The sequence below is a fragment of the Cheilinus undulatus genome, linkage group 20, assembly GCF_018320785.1.
Source record: "Cheilinus undulatus linkage group 20, ASM1832078v1, whole genome shotgun sequence".
NCBI classification, from domain to species: domain Eukaryota; kingdom Metazoa; phylum Chordata; class Actinopteri; order Labriformes; family Labridae; genus Cheilinus; species Cheilinus undulatus.
In genome coordinates, this window is record NC_054884.1 from 6698422 (window position 1) to 6719530 (window position 21109).

The 21109-nt window shown below is 42.3% G+C and overlaps 2 protein-coding genes across 2 annotated transcripts; both read left to right on the forward strand.

Annotated features, from left to right (window-relative positions):
- Positions 1-1300: 1300 nt before the first annotated feature.
- Positions 1301-3777, forward strand: LOC121528718 (C-reactive protein-like). The gene is made up of 2 exons (XM_041816283.1): positions 1301-1371; positions 3045-3777. Exons 1-2 carry the CDS (start codon positions 1314-1316, stop codon positions 3671-3673), a joined length of 687 nt encoding a protein of 228 aa, XP_041672217.1. The 5' UTR covers positions 1301-1313; the 3' UTR covers positions 3674-3777.
- A 1821-nt stretch (positions 3778-5598) lies between these two features.
- Positions 5599-14352, forward strand: LOC121528552 (putative nuclease HARBI1). The gene is made up of 6 exons (XM_041816062.1): positions 5599-6031; positions 6084-6199; positions 6290-6370; positions 6457-6644; positions 13067-13240; positions 14244-14352. Exons 1-6 carry the CDS (start codon positions 5599-5601, stop codon positions 14350-14352), a joined length of 1101 nt encoding a protein of 366 aa, XP_041671996.1.
- The last annotated feature ends 6757 nt before the right edge of the window (positions 14353-21109 follow it).

Sequence of the window (21109 nt, forward strand, 5' to 3'; positions counted from 1 at the left end):
GCATATCTCCAAAAAGTAAGAACAGGACAAAAACGGCTGGAAGAGTAAGTTGTACTAATGAAAAAGAGCTGGAGGAGCATTTTGGGCTAACTGGAAACAGGTCAGTAACATGACTGGGTATTACGCCACTGTCTTCTCTTGGCCAAAGCTCATTTAAAATGGACTGAGGTGAAATGGAAAACTGTTCTGTGGTCAGTGAATCAAAATTTGGATTATTTTTGGAGATCCATCCCGCTTTTTATCAGCTCACAGTTCAAAAGCCTGCATCTCTGACGGTACAGGGTTGCATTGGTGTCTGTGGCGTGGGGAGCTCACACATCTCTCAATGATGAAAAGTATGTAGAGGTTTTAGAGCGACGTATGCTCCCATCCAGACATCGTCTCATTCAGGGAAGGCCTTAACTATTTCATGAAGACAATGCTAAACCACATACCACATCCATCACAACAGCATGGCTTCACAGGAGCTGAATCCGGGTGCTGAACTGGCCCACCTTCAGTCCAGATCTTTCACTAATAGAAAACATTTGGAGCATGATAAAAGGAAAAATCTGGCAAAGAACCCAGGACTGCTGATCAACTACAATTCTATATCAGACAAGAATGGGACAACATTCCTCTCCCAAAACTCCGGCAACTGGTAAACAGACGTTTACAGACTGCTGTTAAAAGAAGCAGATATGCTACACAATGGTAAACATGGCCTTGTCCCTACTTTTTTGAGATGTGTTGCTTTTATTATATTTAAAATGAGCTCATACTGTTTGACAATCATTTTCTGTTTATACTTACATTTTAAATGGCGCTCCAACTTTTCTGGCACTGGTATTTCATCCACAGCAGGGTGGTGACTGTTTCTGATAAAAATATATGGCACATAAGTTTGACTTAGTAGGCCTCCTGATGATTTTTACAATGCTTTATTGAAATTATTTACCGCAAAAATAAAAGATATTTACAAAATATCCATCATATTTGAAAAATCTGGTTGGGAAATGCCTCTGCTATGTGTTAGTGGTGCTCAGATGAAACAAAAGGGGGGCTTCAGCACCCTTTAAAGCATTCTAAATTGCCTACGTGGTTCACAAATCAGCCAGGATCCAGCTGTTAGACACAAACCTTCAGTAGAAAAACAGCCCACCATGAGTCATCTTCAGTCTTTGGCTCTTATTCATGGATTAGTAATTTAATGAGTCATGGAGAATAAACTCTACTGCAATTGGCCAGAATGTCATCCACCCTTCTTTAGAACTCTATAAATATAAATGGCTCATTCCAGTTTCAGATATGTTTGGCGACCCAGACCAGAGACGATGAAACTACTGCTGATCTTCCTGGCCTTGCTCTGTGCAGGACATGCTGTGGAACAAGGTGAGAGCATGACAAACTGCAGGTATCCAATGAGGTGTTTACTATAGTCTGTCATGTCTGTGATTATCAGACATAAATGTTAACCAGGACAGGGTTTCCAAACTCCTAGACCAGGAAGGGCCCCTGTATAGCATGAGCCTTCACTGGGCTCCCCTTTTGCAAAATAATACCTAAATAAATGTATTATATTACCTTTTTTATTTATAATGAATCGTCTTGATTTTATTCAATGTATTTTTGTTTAACCTTAGCCAACTTATTGATAATGTCAGGTTTATAGTACCTATTCACCCCCTTGGATAGTTTTACCCTTTTATTGGTTTTATAAATGAATAATGGTCAATATAATTTGGGTCTTTATTGCCAAAAAAAACAAAAAAAAAAAAAAACAAAAAAAAAACAAACAAAACAACTCTTTAATGTCAAAGTGAAAACAGACTTCTACAAACTAATTCCAATTTGATAAAAATATGTAACTTTATATTAGTGACTACATAAATATTCACCCCTTTTAAAGAGACTGACCTAATTCAACAGAGGTCCAGCCAGTTGGTGCTAGCAGTCTTACAGTTAGTGAAATGGGGATCACCTAGGTGCAGTGAGTAAGTCTCAAGTGATTGTAGTATAAAGACACCTGTGTCTGGAAGGTTCAGTTGCTGGTTAATCAGTATTCCTCACTACCATTACACCATAAAGACAAAAGAACACTCCAAGTAACTCAGAGAAAAATTATTGAAAAGTAGAGGTCAGAGGATCATACAAAAACATTTCCAAGGCTCTGAACATCCTCCAGAGCTCAGTTAAATCCACCATCAAGAAATGGAAGGAGTACAGCACATGCTTAGATCAGGCCGTCCTCACGAACTGAGTGTGCAAGAAGGCGACTGGTGACAGAGGTCACCAAGACACCTATGACTACTCTGAAGGAGTTCCAAGCTTGTTCCAAGAGATGGGAGAGACTCTGCAGACAACAACTCCACATGAAGTTCACTTGGAGTTTTTTGTACTGAGGAGAGGCTTCTGTCTCACCACTCTGCCATACAGCCCAGATTAGTGGAGGGCTGCAGTGATGGTTCTTCTCCATCTCCACTCTGGATCTATTTGAGCTCAGTCAGAGTGATCATCAGGGTCTTGGACACCTCTCTTACCAAAGCCCTTCTCTCCTGATTGCTCAGTTTGGCACATCCAGCTCTTGGAAGAGTCCTGGTTGTGCCAAACTTCTTCCATCTGAGAATTAGACTTCCCCTGATCTGTGCCTTGCAACAATCCAGTCTCTGAGCTCTGCAGGTAGTTCCTTTGACCTCATGGCTTACTCTGACATGCATTGTCAGCTGTGAGGCCTTCTACAGAGAGTTGTGTGCCTTTTAGGACAGGTGGACTCCAATCAAAGTGTAGAAACATCTCAGCAAAGATCAAGAGAAAAGAAAGGAACCCCGGCTAAATTTACAGTTTTTGCAAAGGGTCTAAATACTTACGTCAGTAAGATGTTTAATTCTTTTTGGTTTTCATAAATTTGCAAAAATGTCTAAAAAAAATTTTCACTTTGTCCTGATGGTAACTGAGTCTAGATTAATGAGAATAGATTGCATGTTTTTGACTGTAGCATTAGGCTTAAACATAAGTAGAACTTTTGAGTCACCAGTCCTAATTTGTCATCTCTTCTTTGCTTGCAGATCTCTCAGAGAAGGTTTTTGTCTTCCCAGTGAGGAGTGCTAATTCTTATGTCAAACTTATTGCCACTTTGGAGCAGCCCCTCACTGCTGCAACCATGTGCATGAGGTACTTCTCTTCGCTCACCGAATCCCAGACCCTGTTCTCCCTGGCCACCCCGGCTCAGTCTAACGCCTTCCTTCTCTACAAGTACTCTGTTGGTGTGTACCAACCGTTCATCAACGGGCATTCTCTTTATGTCTACGGGCTCCCTGATCAAACTGATAAGTGGAACTCTGTCTGCTGGACGTGGGACTCCAACAACGGCTTGAACACGCTGTGGGTCAACGGAAAGAGAAGTGGTCGGATAATTCTGGGAGCCAAAGCATCCATTACTGAAGTTCCAAGCATCATTTTGGGTCAAGATCAGGATAGCTACGGTGGAGGCTTTGTCAAGTCTGAGTCCTTTGTTGGGGATATCACAGATGTCCACCTGTGGAACAGCACCATCTCTCCATGTGAAATCAGGTTCTACATGGAAGGTAGCACCTTCACCCCTGGAAACCTTCTGAACTGGAAAAATCTGCGCTACTCCACCGCTGGCTCCGTGTACGAGGAGCAGAGTGACTTTGACAAACTGGCGTGTTTTTAGTTTATCTAACAGGTATCAGGATGCAAAGTTCAACCAAACCAGTGGAGAAAATCTATCAGTCTTGAAGACCTTGTTTAGGAAATAAAGTCTTCCAGCAACTTTGAGCAATAAATTCTGACTGTCAGTGTCTTTTTTAGCTTCTTCATGGGTGTACATTATTAGGATCAAACACTGGTTCAGAGACAGCCAGGGTCAGAGGCGTTATGGTTTCGGGTTGTCCACGTTTACATCTGGGGGGTATCACACAAAACCAAGATAAGGGAATATTGGTTGATTGGTATATTGGTAAATATTGGTTTCAAGTCGGTTGCATAAAAGCAGGTCAAGTTTATCCCTGGCAAGTAACCATGGTGATTTATTCTCTGCAGCTAGTGTGCTCCAGACCAGGCTAACAACCAGGATAAGATTAATCCTGCAGTGGCTCTGCTGTCAGTGCTGTGAGAAATGAGTGTGGTTTACAGCATTTCCATGGTTTTTCTACACGTTACATCATTTAATCATCCTACATCCAAATGTTATAACTGTAGTCATTTCATTTGCCGGTTGACTTTTAGTTTTAGTACTGTTTATTTGCACAGATTATATAAAGACAAAAAGCACATATAAAAGACAAAAAATATTTGTGCAATAAAAATAAGAGGCCAGACGGTTTATTTGGAATCCTTATTATTACAACCATGGGTGTCGCACGGGGGGGGGTACTAATTCCCCAGGCCCACAGTAGGGAGGGGCCCTTGAGGTGCCTGTATGGAAGCCTTTCTGGGTCAAATAAAATAGAAAAAAAAATCTGAAAGTACAGCAATTCTTGAAAAAAAAAATTCTACATCATAATTATGAAATAAAAGGTCATAACTATGAGATAAAAAAAGTCATTATTATGACTTTAATTGACTTTTTTATCTCATAATTTCAACTTTGTATCTTTTAATTATGATTTTAATCTCATAATTTTAAATTCTAATCTTATAATTATGACTTTGGATTCCTTTTTTTATTTCCTTACCTGCACATTTTTCTTTTATAAGTGGTGGAAATGGGTTTCCATATGCCTACAATGAAAAGTGTATTTTTATTTAATTTATCTTAATAATTAATGTCATTACTGTATCAAAAGTGACTACATGAATAGGTCAGCAGACTGGAATTTGTATCAGAGTAAAAAACAATTCTGGGGGGAACCCTGTCTTAAAAATGTCCAAATAGTGTGGTCCAACACTTCAAAATAGTGCAAGGAAATCTAATTTAGACATAGTAAAAAAAAAAAAGCTCTTAAATTGGGAATTTATGGTAAAAAATACATCAGAATGCATATATGTTTGTAAGAATGATCCCACATTGTTGCTTCACGAGCCGGCTAAGGGGAGACCTGTGTAATATTCTTTCCACTGGCCCTGAATCCCTAGCTACGCCCCTGATTACAACACCAACACTGAAAGGTTCAAAAGATACAAAAGAAAATCTGACCTTACTCAAATAGGTACAATACAATACAGATGTAAAAAATAAATAAATAACAAAACCTACAGAATGAGAAAGAGGAGAAAAAGTAAAAATATATCACCACTTAAACATTTGGACTACAATGTAACTGACAGAGGAAGGTTTTGTTTAAACTGTCTCCTAAAAACAGTTGAAGAAAGTGACGACTTTACTGTTGGATCTAAAGGGTTCCACATCATTCTGACTTTACTTTTTAACTTCAACAATCTTTCTGTTCATTCATTTGGTCTCATTACTGTCAGGCCTAGTGTTATATTGCAATACTAATGCTGTCAGCGGTTTGATTAATATGTGTATCATTGCATTAATTAGATTATTACTTTTAACGATTGCTGGAGTTGCAAGGATGATTTCAATTACGTCTGTGATGAGGGCAACATAGAATATACAGGTCCAACTCCCCATTCACCTGTTTCCTCTTCATGATGGCACGCCCTTTTTTGGAGGATGTACTGGATGAGGAAGCGCTCATCATCAGACGAGCCTTTGGACGTGAAAGAGTTTTCAGGGACAGGTCAGACCCATTGGTGTTTGGAGATGACTATCTCATTGAGAGATACAGATTTTGTAGTGATGGACTGAAGTACCTATGTAGGCTCCTCGGTCCTGAAATACAGCACCAGACTGTATTTAGCCATGCCCTAACTGTACCATGGATGGTCTCTGTAACAGTGAGGTTCCTTGCAAGTGGAAGCTTCCTGTATTCTGTTGGGGATGCAGAGAACCTCAATAAAGGTACCATTCACCTCGCAGTAAGACGTGTTTGCCTGGCCCTGAAGTCACTCATCCACATCTTCATCACCTTCCCTGGCCACAGAAGACTTCTCTACATCAAGGAGGACTTCTACAAGATTGCAGGTAACATCAGTTTCAGCTTGCAACTATTGGTTTCCAGTTTGATCAGTTACAGCTTTCCCTAAGGTGATTGGTGCAGTGGACTGCACCCACATTAGAATTCAACGTCCCTCAGGGGAACATGAGGGAGATTATGTCAACAGAAAATCTTTCCACAGCATCAGTGTTCAGGTATGAGTAATTTGTAGTGACTCAGACCTATATAAATTCATTAATTTTGTGCCTAAAAGGACCTTAATAGGTTACATCTCATCTTTTCAGATGATCTGTGATGCTAACTGCCTTGTGAGCGATCTAGAGGCAAAGTGGCCTGAATCAGTCCACGACTCCAGAGTCTTCAGGGCTAGTCCAATTCACAGGACACTCTTACAAGATAAGCCACACATATTTGTAAGGACCTTGGATATTATGAGTGTGTAACTATATAGGCTAAGAAATTATGCATTTTATTATTAGGTGAATTCTCTGGAGTGCTGCTGGGAGACAAAGGCTACACCTGCGAGTCATTTCTCCTGACTCCCCTTGCTGACCCCCAAACCCCACAGCAGGCCTACAACAATGCACACAGCAAGACAAGGGCTAGCACTGAGATGACCTTCGGCCTTCTGAAATCACGGTTTCAGTGCCTGCAGGGCCCCGCGTGTGGCTGTATAAGTTGTCGGGGAAAATGCTGCCATCTCCCCAGACAACATTGCTGACCGATTAGTCAGAGAGCTATATACTGACAATTTTTTTCCTAGGCTTAAGTGCTGAATTTAGAATTTGGACAATAAAGGATCTTGTGTGGTACTTTTTGCTGTGTGTGTGCATTTTGTCTAGCATTGGTAGTACACCATGTAGTCAGATTTCTAAATTCTCTCCAAATCAATTGCATACCCCGCATTCATCATAAAAGAAAAAGGACACCATTTTTTTCTCGTTTATTTTGCAATCGCTGTTTCTCAGCTTTGAGTCTGGAGAGGAGAGAGCAAAAGTCACAAGGATTAACACACTCAATCACAAACATGGTTACAGTGTGCACTGCAATACCTCCTGTTCTGATTTCTGGATCTCTAGTTCCAGTTTCCTTTGCTTCCCCTTTTTGATTTCACTAACCAGCTCAATGGGGTTTCATTTCTCTCTCTGGATTTGGAGTTCTGCCAGCTCTGCCTGTTTCCGCAGGTGTTTGGCATACATGATTCTGATGGTTTGTGAATTCTATAGAAGAACTGTCAATTAGCACAACAGGATTTGTGCATCACATAGATTTACTTCAGCATACAGTATACTCACAATGCTACCAGCTTGCTTTTGAGGTGGTGCAGTCTCTAGGTCCTGTAACATGTTTTTGTTAGCACATCACTGACTTCTATTCATTTTGGACTAAATTAGAGTATATCTCCACAAATTTGACATGATACCTTCTGGAGTCCAGTGACAGCGTCTCCTCATCTGCAGAGGTACACTCCACAGCTGCGGATGTGCCTTCCCCCCCTGCCATATACAGTGCTTAACAAATTTATTAGACCACCACCCAAAGTAAGGTTTATGCCACAGCTGCCCTAAGTTAACGGCATTGGTAATTACCAAAATCATTTTTTATGTTTCTGCAATGGTTAATACACCAATATGTAGAAGCTTTTTAACCCAAATGATATTTTTAGTGCTAAAATATAACTATTATTGTTATCCATTAATTTTCAAATTTACTGATTTACAAAAACCCGGAAAAAATAGTAACGCACATTATTATTTCTTACTATGTCAAATTATAGTTATTTACTTGCATTCCTGAACAGAAAAATAAGTTTTAGTGGTTGAATGTTATGTTATCTGACTTCTCAGAGAAGCCCAGTGAGCCGGCTCAAATTTGGGTATAAAAAGGTGAATTCAGTTTGAAATTCCTCATTCCTGTTCAAAATGGTAAAACGTGGAGAGCTCAGTGAAAATGAAAGAGTCTGCATTAAAGCACTTCATGATGCTGGATGGTCTCTTAAACAAATAGGGAAAGACATAAAGTGTTCTCACAGTGTGGTCAAGTATGCTTTGGAGTCAATTGCCGAGACTGGTACTTACAAAATGCGCCAAAGAAGAGGCAGGAAACCAAAGTTAACTGAAGCAGATGTCAGACACCTCAAGATTTTAAGTACTAGAGACAGAAGGAAGACCACTGCTGATCTTTAGGCAGAGATAAATGCTTCTAGATCAGAGTCTGAGAAAGTCTCCAGAAGCCATAAGCAGACGACTGACAGAACAAGGCTTAAAGGGAAGAATAGCTGCTAAGAAGCCATTATTGAGGCCTGCAAACATCCAGAAACGCCTCAGATTTGCCAGGGAGCACAAACACTCGACTATTTATGACGGGAAGAAGGTACTCTGGACGGACGAGTCCAAGTTTGAACTCTTGGGTCAACATCGTCATGTTTATGTCCGCAGAAAAGCTGGAGAACCTTTTGATGCCGGCACCCACAGTGAAACACGGTGGAGATTCCATTATGGTATGGGGTTCCATTTGTGGATACGGTGTGGGCAAATTAGTGAAAATGGACAGTAACATGAACAAGAACGTCTATCACAACATCTTAGTGCATCATGGAATCCCTTCTGGACTGAATCTGATTGGTCGTGGGTTCATATACCAACAAGACAATGATTCCAAGCATACTTCAAAGCTGTGCAGAGACTATCTGAACAAGAAAAAGGACTTTGGAGTACTGGAACTGATGGACTGGCCAAGTCAAAGTCCGGATTTGAATCCTATTGAACAAATTTGGGATTTAGCAGATTCAAAGATTGATGGCACAAAAGTTTCATCTAAAGCAAGTCTGTGGGAACAGCTAGAAATATATGACTGTACTATTTGATGGAAAGTTTTATTTATTATTGTGTGTACAAATAAATAATCAAGTAAAAAAACTGATAACAGACAAGAACAGTCAGAGGAGTGCATACAGAGAGAGGGCCAGGCTGAAAAAGCAGCCAGTAGATGGCGGTATGACATTTTTGTTCAGCCCTTAGGCACATATATGTAACTAGAGCTCTATATGTCATCATTATTATGTTGTCTTTGGGTTATTACTAAAATTAGTTATCTAATTTTTCTTCTCATTTCAGGCCTTTCACGGCAGAACATGCATTTGTACATTCGCTGATTGTGTGTCCTTTACTCTTATTGCTACACGCACACACACACAGAGAGGCTAATGACTAGGAGAAGGGGAGAGAGAGAAATAGTGCAGATAAACCACATTTATATACATACATACATATATGTGCCAGAAGGCTGAACAAAAAATGTCATACTGCCATCTACTGGCTGCTTTTTTCAGCCTGGCCCACTCTCTGTATGTCGCGATGCTGACCCCGGACAAGCCAGCGAGCTTGGTTCGCAGGTTGGCGCCCTGTATTCCCCCGCCTCCAATTGTTTTCTTTGGCATTTTCATGGGAAACTGGAAATTTTGTTTGGAAAATTCTTGGCATCTTGTGGACATTTTTGAATATTGGGTATCCGTTTTGAACAGTGCATCTGGGACCTGTGTATGATTAAATATCACAGCATCAATGTTAATGTGTGTCCATGTCAAATAAATATTAAATAAATAAATAAATAAATAAATAAGGTATTTTCATCACAATGTGGGTTTTGTATTTTTAATTTTGGGGAAATTTATTTGATTTTCTTTCTTTGGGGGGGTTGCATTAGAATTATTCGGTAATTTCATGTAAATTTGGGAAATCTTAATAAACAGTGTTGGGGGTAACGCATTACAAAGTAATCTGTTAGAGTACTCATTACTTTTTTGGAGTAACGAGTAACGTAACGCGTTAGTTTTACAATTCAAGTAATCCTGTTATTAGTTACATTTTCACAAAAGTAATCCGTTACTGAAAGAAAAAGCCCAAATTTCTTCTCTTCTATGGCTTCAAAAAGAGAGAAAGAAAAAAAAGAAGCTCCTTGAAGCTTCTGCTCTGTTTGTCCTTCTCTCTTCCTGTAGTCACGTTAGCACGTGGCAGTGGAAGGTAAACATTCTGTGCCATTATGCTCACATTGTTAGCTTGTTGAGCCAGCGAGATTACAGAGAAGACAGCAGGCCACTGTGGAATTATCCCCATTATGATGAAAGGGACAAGAGCAGAATCCTGGTGAGTTTAAAAGCTCCGTTTGCTTTCATTGAATCAGCTGTTCCAATTACACACGGTTATTACGCACAGCGTTTGAGTGATTCTGTCTGCCTCTGCTCAGCTTGTTGTCTGACTGTGAGCATGTTAAACAGTGGTAAAGGTTTTCCTGTCTGTTAGTGGTGTTCTCAGGCTGCAGAGATACAGATTATGGGCTGTAAATAAGGCTGTACACTGGCGTAAGAGTCTGCACATTCAAATTCAGGCGTGTGGTCGTTGTCTGTTGTTTTTACAACCACCGAGTTAAACGAGTGGCTAAAGGGTTTTAATATTTATGCAAAAGTACTCTAACGCGTTAGTTTTAGAAGTAGGTAGCGCGGTAACGTAATGAGTTACTTTTCTCAGTATGTAACGCAGTAATCTAATGAGTTAGTTTCAAAAGTAACGCTACCCAACACTGTTTATAAATTTGGGGAAATTTGATTGTAATTTTGGGGAGGTTGTCTTTTGAAAATTTCAAAAAAACTCCATGGAAAGTTGAGGGTTGTTAATGGTCATTTTCTGTCAGTTTCACAGAATATTTGTAGAATGAATTTTTACATTTTGGGGAATCTGGAAATTTATGGGGGAATAAGCTTGATGGACTTTTGAGAACTATTATGAGGATGTTTAGGCTTTATGATAAAGTTTCACTGTGTCATTTGGGGAATATGTGAAAAAAAAAATTGGGAAACTTTTTATGGGATAAATTAAAGCTATATTTAAGAATTTCACAGACATTTTAACGGATTCTCTTTGAAATTTTATGGCATGTATGGATTTAGGAAAGGGAATTTTCAACAATTTTTCAAAATTGACTGTAGAAATATTGTTGATGCTTGGTCTTAACAAGTCCTTGTTGTCCATTGTGAAAATAAGGGCAAAAATGCCTCTACCATACCTTTAAAGTGACTGACACCTTACTGATTGAGGACCCCCAACAACTGATCACCTGACCAACACACAGCCAAAACATATCCTCTAAAAGGAACCTAGTTGCTTACAGGACCTTGGGGAGATTTGTGCATATCAGTTTAGGTAAAAACCAATTCCTGTTCAAAGACAAGACTGAGCTTGCACACGTATCAGGTCCTACTGATCCCAATTACATGGAAGAAAGTAAAAATGCATTCGAAACAAAGCTCAGTTCTCAGGAGGCTAAAGAAGCGGTATGTGGCGTTGTTACCTAAGTACAGTATAAACCTTACAATGCTCTTTTAACACTGTATGGTGCAGAACAAAGGCGTTTAACAGATTACTTTCAATGATTGAATGAAGAGATCCTCTAGTCCACAGGTGTCCAACTCAAGGCCCGGGGGCCAAATCTGGCCCGCAAGATGATCTCATATTTCTGTTATAACTGGCCCATTAGTATGAGGTGTGCAGATTAAAGTATAAATATGTGAACTTATCCTTGATGATTTAAGATATCCTTGTTAAAGGTACAGTGTGTAGAATCTGGCTGCATTTCACCAAACAGAAACGGTGTAAATGGGATATAATGTTTATATATCTATGTGGAGTATGTTAAAATAAGTGCACAATCATCCCCTTTAAACTTTCGTTTTCTTTTTACAAAACTAGAAAAAAGCTTTTTAAATTTACATTACCGTGGGTTGCCCTCACGGAGGCTGACATAACGAACTGCCATGTTGTCTACGGCAACGTTTTGGGGACAGAAAGTGCAAAACGCAATTTTTAAATACAAGCCTGCCCGCCGGTCCTAAAAGCTACCTGGAAGGCAGGTGGAGAAGAAGACTGACCTATAATCTATAAAAATAATGGTTGCAAAAATGAATGAATAAACCCTCACCTTGTCACTGCTGTAAATGATGTCCTGCTCACGATCCTTTTTGGTCTTCACAGGCTCTCGTCGCTTAGTGGTGTGACGTTTTGGTAACAGATCGGCTCATTCTAAAATCTGAATGCTAGATGTCGCTAAAATGCCAAATTCTACACAATGCACCTTTAAGTTATCAAATCTGAAAAAGTAAGGAGTAAAAATATTTAGATATTTAGAAGTCAGGAATGTGGGAAAAGAAAATCATTTGCCTTTTAATTTTACATTTTCAATTTAGCATCTCACAATTAGGACTCAAACTAAGGATTTTGACTTTTATTTTCATACTTTGAGCATTTCAACTCATAATTTGGAAACCTCATATAATATTTTGAGCTTTAAGATTCATCATTCTAATATTTATGTGATATTTTGACCTTTTTAACCAATCATTTTGTATTTTACCTCTTATTTTCAGCTCCAAACTTTGACTTCATAATCCCATAGTTTGACCTTGTAGACTAACAATTTAAAATTTTGAATCATATTTTGACTTTTCATTTATGATTTTGACTTTCCTTCTAACATATATGCCTTTCAAATAAACATTATTTTTCAATTTCAATGTCATGTTTTGACCTTTTTGAACTAATAGATTTACTTTTCTCAGATTGTGAGCCTTTAAAATTATCTTTATGACTTTTTAAATGTCAAATCGTTTCTCATCAGTGCTACATTTTTTTTCATATTTTATTGGTGAAACAAGGTTGATAGTTTATGGTTAAAAAGGTGACTCTGTTAGGCCCTGGAACGGTTCGAACGGACCCCAACTGTCGAGTTTTGTGGACAGAGTCCATTAGTGCTCTAACGTTTAGTCTTAACGTAACTTAGCAACTATTACGGAGACATGGACTGTCAGTAAAAGCATAGCGTTGGCTTTGAATTTATGTTAAGGATCTGGTTCAAAAAGCAGTCTATTAATCTGTCATCTTGTAGCTTAGCAAACTCAGGCTAAGCTACAAGCTAACTAACAAGCCTCAGTCTTACCGGCTTTAACAGTCCCACGGACAAGTTTTTACTTATTTTATTTGTTTTTAGCTCTGTTTGTTCTCTAACCGCAGTATGAGTTACGCTTATGGTGGCGGAGGCGGGAGAAGAGGCAGACGAGGACACAGGGATGGAAGCAGAGAAAGAAGGAAGAGAGTCGGTAGAGAAGGCTGGAGAAATGACAGCTCCGACTTTGACCCAGACCAAGGAGGACCTCCACACCTGAAAGGCCAGGAGATTGGGCTATGGTAAGCTAGATATGGAGCTTTAAAGAGGAAGCGGATGACCAGAGATTGGTATGGATTGGTTTCACTCACACATGATGTTAAGTAGAACAGTGTTTGGTAAAAGAGTTCAAGCGATATGGGAGGCACCTAAACTCAATTCCAAGTGTTTTACAAAGGGTCTGAATATGTATGTTGATCATGTGATATTTAAGTTTTTAGAATAAAAAAGATTTTCTTTAAAAGTGAAGGTGGTCTGATTACTTTCTTATATTGTTGTGCTGAGTCTTATTGTATTGTGATTTGTATTGCCAAATAAAGTTTGGCAATACAAAAAAAAAGGTAAAGACAGAAAGTTGTAATATTTTGATGGCTTCGTGGCTCTTTGAGCTTTATCCAGAGGAAGAGTTGTCATGAGTATGTGTGCAGAGCAGCATCTGGCAGACAAAGAGAGTATAGCAGATTGGTAAATGCAATGTTTTTTTCCCAAATGTAAAAAGCAGAGTGATGTCGCAATGCTGACAGCGGGCAAGCCAGTGTAACCCGCTCAGGCACTGTGCCTGAGTTTTTCCAGTGGGTGGATCTAAGTCTAGGTTCTATGAGGAGAGTAATAGCCTAATGAAGTAGTCAGTAGTTAATTAAATTTAAGCCTCCCTCCAATAATTAACACCAACACTGATTTAGATTTTTATATAGTGTCATGGTTACTTTGAAAGGTCATTTTATTGTTATGGACTTCCGGTTTCCGGTTTCCGGGAACCGGCCCTGTTGCTGGTAACTTGTCACTGCTTCCCCTGAGGTTCACCTTCCCCCCACGGCGCTGTGGAGAGTTCTCACACCTGCGATTAATCACTCCTCACCACTCACCTACAAGAGACGCCTGGAAACTCTCTGCAGTGCCAGAGTTTCGCTCTTTACTCCCCGTGGTAAAGCTCCAGCGCTCGGCTCAGTATCTCTCGTGATTCGTTGATTTATTTCTGTACTTACCTGTGGATTCTCCTACTTACGTGTCTCTCCTCTTTTCCAGTGCCTCACTCTCCGCTCACCAGCAGCTCGACTCCAGCACTCTCACCCACGAAGATTTCCCCTCACGCTCCGGACACTTGGATCCCCCCCCCTTTTCCTGCGCACAATAAATCTCTTAAAACTGCTCCCGACTCCGCATCTGGGTTCATCCACCACGCACGCACACAACAGTAAACTCTGGCCAAACCATGGACCCAGCGGATCTGGACCCCATCAAGACAGCCATCACACAACAAGGACAACGCCTAGGACAACACGAAGGCATGCTCACTGGAATCATGAAATCCCTGCAAGGCCTCAGCACCCAAGTCTCCACCCTTTCCGACCACCTGCAGTCTCTTTCTCAGCCTCCCTGCGTTCCTCCTGTTCCCACCTCTGTGAGTAATGCCACCGTTAATCCCTCAGCCCCTGCATCTCCTTCCCCTCCTTCCTTGAAAGAGCCTTATGTGCCTCAGCCTGAATTTTTCGCTGGTGAGATTGGGTCAGCCAGTAGTTTTTTGTTAAGATGCACCTTAGTATTTGACCAGCAGCCTAGCAGCTATCCCTCAGATAGAGCCAAGATAGCTTATGTCATTAATCTCCTGCGTGGTAAGGCCTCACGTTGGGCCACTAGTTTATGGGAGAAGAAGTTCCCTTTGTTAGCCTCGTTTTCTGTCTTTTCTGCTGAGTTAATTCGTGTTTTTGACCACCCCCTGCAGGGACAGGAAGCAGCCAAAAGATTATTTTCCCTTTCTCAGGGTTCCCAGTCAGCCGCAGAATTCTCTGTAGATTTTCGTATTTTAGCCTCTGAGAGTGGATGGGGGGGACAGAGCTCAAGGGCATATTCCTGAGGAGTTTATCCGAGGAGCTTAAGGATGAATTAGCCTCTCGGGATGAGCCAGATTCACTAGAGTCCTTGATTTCCCTAATCATTAAGATAGACAACAGGTTGAGGGAGAGACAGCGAGAGAAGCGACAGTCTAAACCCCGTCCAGTGGCTCCCTCTGTTGTCCAAACCCCTTCACCCATTACTATCACTCCCAAGACTAGTGTTTCTCCACCCAGCTCCCCTCTATCTGAACCCATGCAGTTAGGTAGAACCAGACTCAGTCCCGGAGAACGCCAGAGAAGGTTAAATCTTAGACTGTGCATTTACTGTGGTCAATCAGGTCATTTTCTAGCCTCCTGCCCTTCTACGCCAAAAGACCAGGCTCACTAGTGACAGAGGGCGCACTAGTGAGCCACACCTCTTCCACACCTAGCTCTCCCCCCCGTATCACCGTTCCCTCATGCCTTCTCTGGGGCAGGAACTCACTCCCTCTTCAGGTTCTCATTGACTCCGGCGCTGATGACAATTTTATTCAAGATGAATTGACCAAACAGCTTCAAATTCCTCTCGAACCTCTAGATTCCCCTAAGACTGTTACCGCCCTAGATGGTAGAGTTCTCGCGAGAGTGACTCATCGGACCGCCCCCCTCACTCTCATAATTTCGGGTAATCACCGCGAGGATATTTCCTTTTTTGTTATCCCGTCTCCCCACTCTCCCATAGTGCTCGGTCTTCCCTGGTTACAGATGCACAATCCTCAAATTAACTGGAAGACGGCTTCCATCACTAATTGGAGCGTCCACTGTCATTCGCATTGTCTCCGTTCAGCCAATCCGTTCTCTTCTCGCCCTAGAGTCGCCCCCTGTCAGCCTGATCTGTCTGGTGTCCCTGCTGAATACCATGATTTAGCGCCCGTTTTCAGCAAGGAGCTGGCCATATCTCTCCCCCCGCATCGACCTTATGATTGCGCTATAGACTTGCTCCCTGGCGCCCCCTTGCCCAGTAGTCGGCTCTACAATCTCTCACGCCCCGAGAAGGAAGCCATGGAGACTTATATTCAAGACTCCTTGGCTTCCGGGTTGATTCGGCCCTCTTCCTCGCCTTTAGGAGCAGGTTTCTTCTTTGTTAAAAAGAAGGATGCCTCTCTTAGGCCCTGTATTGATTTTCAGGGTCTTAATGACATCACCGTTAAAAATAAATACTCTCTCCCTCTCACTGACCCCTCGTTCGAGCCCCTGTGCTCCGCGCAGATTTTCACTAAGCTTGACCTTCGCAATGCTTACCATCTCATCCGTATTAAAGAGGGAGATGAATGGAAGACGGCTTTTAACACGCCTCTTGGACACTTCGAGTATTTGGTTATGCCCTTCGGTTTAACTAACGCCCCAGCCGTCTTCCAGGCGCTTATTAATGATGTGCTTCGTGACATGCTCAACAGATTCGTGTTTGTTTATCTTGACGACATTCTTATTTTCTCCCGCACCCTGCTAGAGCATCAACAGCACGTCCGGTTAGTTTTGCAGAGGCTTTTGGAGAACAAACTTTATGTGAAACCTGAGAAGTGCGAGTTCCACGCCCCCTCGGTCAACTTCTTAGGTTATGTTATTGCTCAAGGCCAGCTCCAACCAGACCCTGCCAAGATCCAAGCGGTGAGTGAGTGGCCCACTCCTTCTTCCCGCAAAGAGTTACAGAGGTTTTTAGGGTTCGCCAACTTTTATCGCAGGTTTATTAGGGACTACAGTAAGGTGGCAGCTCCCCTCACCCGTCTTACCTCAGTTAGCGCCCCCTTTAGGTGGAGTCTGGAGGCTGAGGAGGCTTTCTCCAAACTAAAGACTCTCTTTACTTCTGCTCCGGTGCTCAAGCATCCCAACCCTTCTCTCCAGTTTGTTGTGGAGGTGGACGCCTCCGACAAGGGGGTGGGGGCTGTTCTCTCCCAGAGGAACCCAGAGACTTAGAGACTGCATCCCTGTGCCTTTTTCTCCCGTCGTCTGTCACCAGCGGAGAGAAACTATGATGTGGGTAACCGAGAGTTGCTGGCTGTTGTGTGGGCCCTGCAAGAGTGGAGGCACTGGTTGGAGGGCACCAGCCACCCCTTTCTTATTTGGACTGATCACAAGAATTTGGCTTACCTTAGATCGGCCCGGCGGTTGAATCCACGCCAGGCTCGCTGGGCCCTTTTCTTGAGCCGATTTAATTTCACATTGTCCTACAGACCAGGTTCCAGAAACCTAAAGCCAGATGCGCTCTCCCGGAGGGATTCCGGTTCTGGAGACACAGAGGAACCCGACCTCATCCTTCCACCTACCTGTGTTGTTGGAGCAGCCATCTGGGAGATCCAATCCATCGTCCGTCAGGCCCAGGAACAACAACCTGACCCTGGAACTGGACCTCCAGATCGCCTGTTCGTTCCAGACTCTGCTAGATCTCCAGTGCTTCAGTGGGCCCACTCCTCCAGGCTTACTTGTCATCCTGGCTTTCACAGGACCCTCCAGTTCCTCCAGCGGAGTTTTTGGTGGCCTGGTATGACACGTGACACCCGTCAGTTCGTGGCAGCCTGCTCGGTCTGCGCCAGGGGTAAATCCTCCCATCGTCCCCCTGCTGGTTTGTTGCGCCCTCTCCCTACTCCCCAACGCCCCTGGTCACACATAGCTCTGGATTTTGTCACCGGCCTTCCTCCTTCAGAAGGTAACACAGTCATTCTTACCATCGTGGACAGATTTTCTAAGTGTGTGCATTATGTACCATTACCCAAACTCCCCTCAGCCCTCCAGACCGCTCAGCTTCTAGTGTTACATGTCTTCAGATTACATGGACTCCCTTGTGACATTGTGTCAGACCGTGGACCCCAGTTTACTTCTCAAGTTTGGAAGGAGTTTTGCAGAGAGTTGGGCGCAACAGCCAGTCTGTCCTCCGGATATCACCCCCAGACCAACGGCCAGACGGAGCGGGCGAACCAGGGTTTGGAGACCGCTCTGCGCTGCGTCGCTGCGCACCACCCCGTCTCCTGGAGCACACACCTCCCCTGGGTGGAATATGCGCATAACTCCCTCACCTCCTCGGCCACAGGTATGTCCCCCTTCATGTGTTGCTTCGGCTTTCAACCTCCCCTGTTTCCTGAGCAGGAGCAATCTGTGGCCGTCTCTTCGGTGCAGCAACATCTCCGGAGGATGAGGAGGTATGTAAGACCGCCAGGGCTGCCCTGACACGCACAGCAGAGAGGAACAAGAGGATGGCCGATATGCATCGCTCCCCCGCTCCGGCGTATCAGGTGGGGCAAAGAGTCTGGCTGTCATCCCGGGACCTACCTCTGGATGTGGAGTCACGTAAGCTCTCTCCTCGTTTTGTGGGCCCTTTTGAAGTGGTTAAAGTGATTAATCCGTCTGCAGTCACCCTCAGGCTTCCAGAGTCTATGAAGATACACCCCACTTTCCATGTGTCCCTATTGAAACCGGTGACTTCCAGTGACCTCAGCCCACCTGCCGTTGCCCCTCCACACCCCCGGATCATCGATGATCACCCAGCGTACACAGTCTCCAAGATTTTGGACGTTCGACCGCACGGACGCGGCTTCCAATACCTGGTAGATTGGGAGGGTTATGGACCAGAGGAGCGCTCCTGGATTTCGCGGGGTCTGATTCTGGATAACAGCCTTCTCCGCGATTTCTATGCGGCCAACCCGGGTAAGCCTGGTAGGACGCCAGGAGGCGTCCGTTAGGAGAGGGGTACTGTCATGGTTACTTTGAAAGGTCATTTTATTGTTATGGACTTCCGGTTTCCGGTTTCCGGGAACCGGCCCTGTTGCTGGTAACTTGTCACTGCTTCCCCTGAGGTTCACCTTCCCCCCACAGCGCTGCGGAGAGTTCTCACACCTGCGATTAATCACTCCTCACCACTCACCTACAAGAGACGCCTGGAAACTCTCTGCAGTGCCAGAGTTTCGCTCTTTACTCCCCGTGGTAAAGCTCCAGCGCTCGGCTCAGTATCTCTCGTGATTTGTTGATTTATTTCTGTACTTACCTGTGGATTCTCCTACTTACGTGTCTCTCCTCTTTTCCAGTGCCTCACTCTCCGCTCACCAGCAGCTCGACTCCAGCACTCTCACCCACGAAGATTTCCCCTCAAGCTCCGGACACTTGGATTCCCCCCCCCTTTTCCTGCGCACAATAAATCTCTTAAAACTGCTCCCGACTCCGCATCTGGGTTCATCCACCACGCACGCACACAACATATAGTTCTCATTTACTGTTCAATTTGTTGGGTTTTTTGCCTTTTTGCTTTATATGCCGTTCCTCAACAGTAACCAACAAAATTTACTTTTACATTCTTAACAACCTTTTGGTTTAGGTAACATTTGAATCCTTTACCTCTTAAACAAAACAAAAATAATGACCCAAAAATAATAACAATTATACTAAATAGTATAACGATCGTTATTCAAATAATAAATATAAAAATAAAACTTAAAATTCCTTGTTTAGATCAGTCTCTATACAATCCTTATTCCCTACCCAACCGTTACTCAAGTGTCCATCCTGGTTTCCAGAGGTGTAGACGAAGCGGAGGAGATGAAGATGTGATGATGATGATAGCTGGAACCAATGTAGGATGAAGGGATGATGATGGGATGATGAAACCAGGGAAGTGGGATGGAAGGGTCCTTCTCAGATGGATTTCTGGACAACTCTTACTCACAAAAAAAAAACAGCCTGCACAGAATGTGCAGAAAAGTCACTTAATGTGTTCACTTAAATCACAAATTGACTCTTTTTTCCATAGTCACGGTAATAAAATCATTTTACAAAATTAGGAATAATTTTCAACCTTAATACACACATGAATTTGGAAATACGTCACAGTTTTAACATGAATTATGTACAATATCCATTATAGCTTGATGAAACATTTCACTTTTTTAGCAGCTGAGCTCAAAAAATAATAAATGACACATTCACATATCACGCTTCATCATGGATTGTTAACTGGTAGCTTAGTAAGCTCATCATTAACATTGACACTCATAGCTTACTTTTAATTTGAACAAAATATGCTATAAGCGTGCTATTTATCCTTTAATCTAAGTTAAATCATATTTCCAGCTTTCCCCGACTGGTTTTTGTTACTGAATATCAAAGCTAAAACCACTAAAATGCTAATGAAATAGTGATGCTATAATGCAAATTAGCTAGTAGCTAACTCACTGGGAATTCAACATGCACGCTGTAAAAACGGAGAAAACCGCTCCGTGAGGGCATTGAAATCCACTCGTCTTGTGTATCTTCAGGAACCACAACGTTGTCTAGGCTTATTTCTTACTTTTCTTGCTGTTTTCAATCTTACAAGTCTCAATTTCAAGTGCTAAAGCAGCTTTTTCACTCAGATGATCCTCCATGGGCGTCTGCTTCTCTCTCATCTCGGTTCAGAGCAAAAACAACACTGGTCACATGCACACAAGTTCTCTACCGAGTTATTCCAGCAGGGGGCGCTGAACAACTGAGTGCAGGGTGCTTATTTTAATTTAGAAACGACTTAAAATAACTTTTAATCCTTTTTAACCATTCCTAATCTTGTGGAAAGGCTAGTTATGACTTTAAATTGTCATTTTAATTCTTAATTAGCTTTTATTCTAAAAGAAGATGAACTTAATAGCTTTTATTGACATTTTAACTTTTTTTAATGTTTTATTTAAAAGACAATGTCATTTTTTACTTTATGATGATCTGTAGCCTGTTTTATACTGTTTTTACATTTAGAGAAAATGCATTTTACACCTTTCTTCATCTTTTAATGACTGCCCTGACCACCTGGGCTACACCAGCAAGCTTGTTTCATGTATCCCCCCGCCTTGCTCCTTTGGGGGATTCCTCCCACCTCCATCGGTGCTCGCATGCTGCGGGAACTGGCAAATCGTTTTATGATATAATTAATTATTTGTGACACTTTTAGTCAAATGCAATGAGATCCAGCAGAAATATGTGAAAATCCGTTTTATCACATTTGAATTCTAGCGCTACCAGACAATGACACCAAGAGACAACTTGATAATGGCGAAGTCACCGGCC

Coding starts and splice junctions, on each gene's coding strand:
- LOC121528718 (XM_041816283.1), top strand. CDS start 1,314: ATGAAACTACTGCTGATCTTCCTGGCCTTGCTCTGTGCAGGACATGCT. Junction 1,372..3,044: donor AGGACATGCTGTGGAACAAG/GTGAGAGCATGA, acceptor CTTTGCTTGCAG/ATCTCTCAGAGAAGGTTTTT.
- LOC121528552 (XM_041816062.1), top strand. CDS start 5,599: ATGGCACGCCCTTTTTTGGAGGATGTACTGGATGAGGAAGCGCTCATC. Junction 6,200..6,289: donor TCCACAGCATCAGTGTTCAG/GTATGAGTAATT, acceptor TCATCTTTTCAG/ATGATCTGTGATGCTAACTG. Junction 6,371..6,456: donor ACGACTCCAGAGTCTTCAGG/GCTAGTCCAATT, acceptor GTAACTATATAG/GCTAAGAAATTATGCATTTT.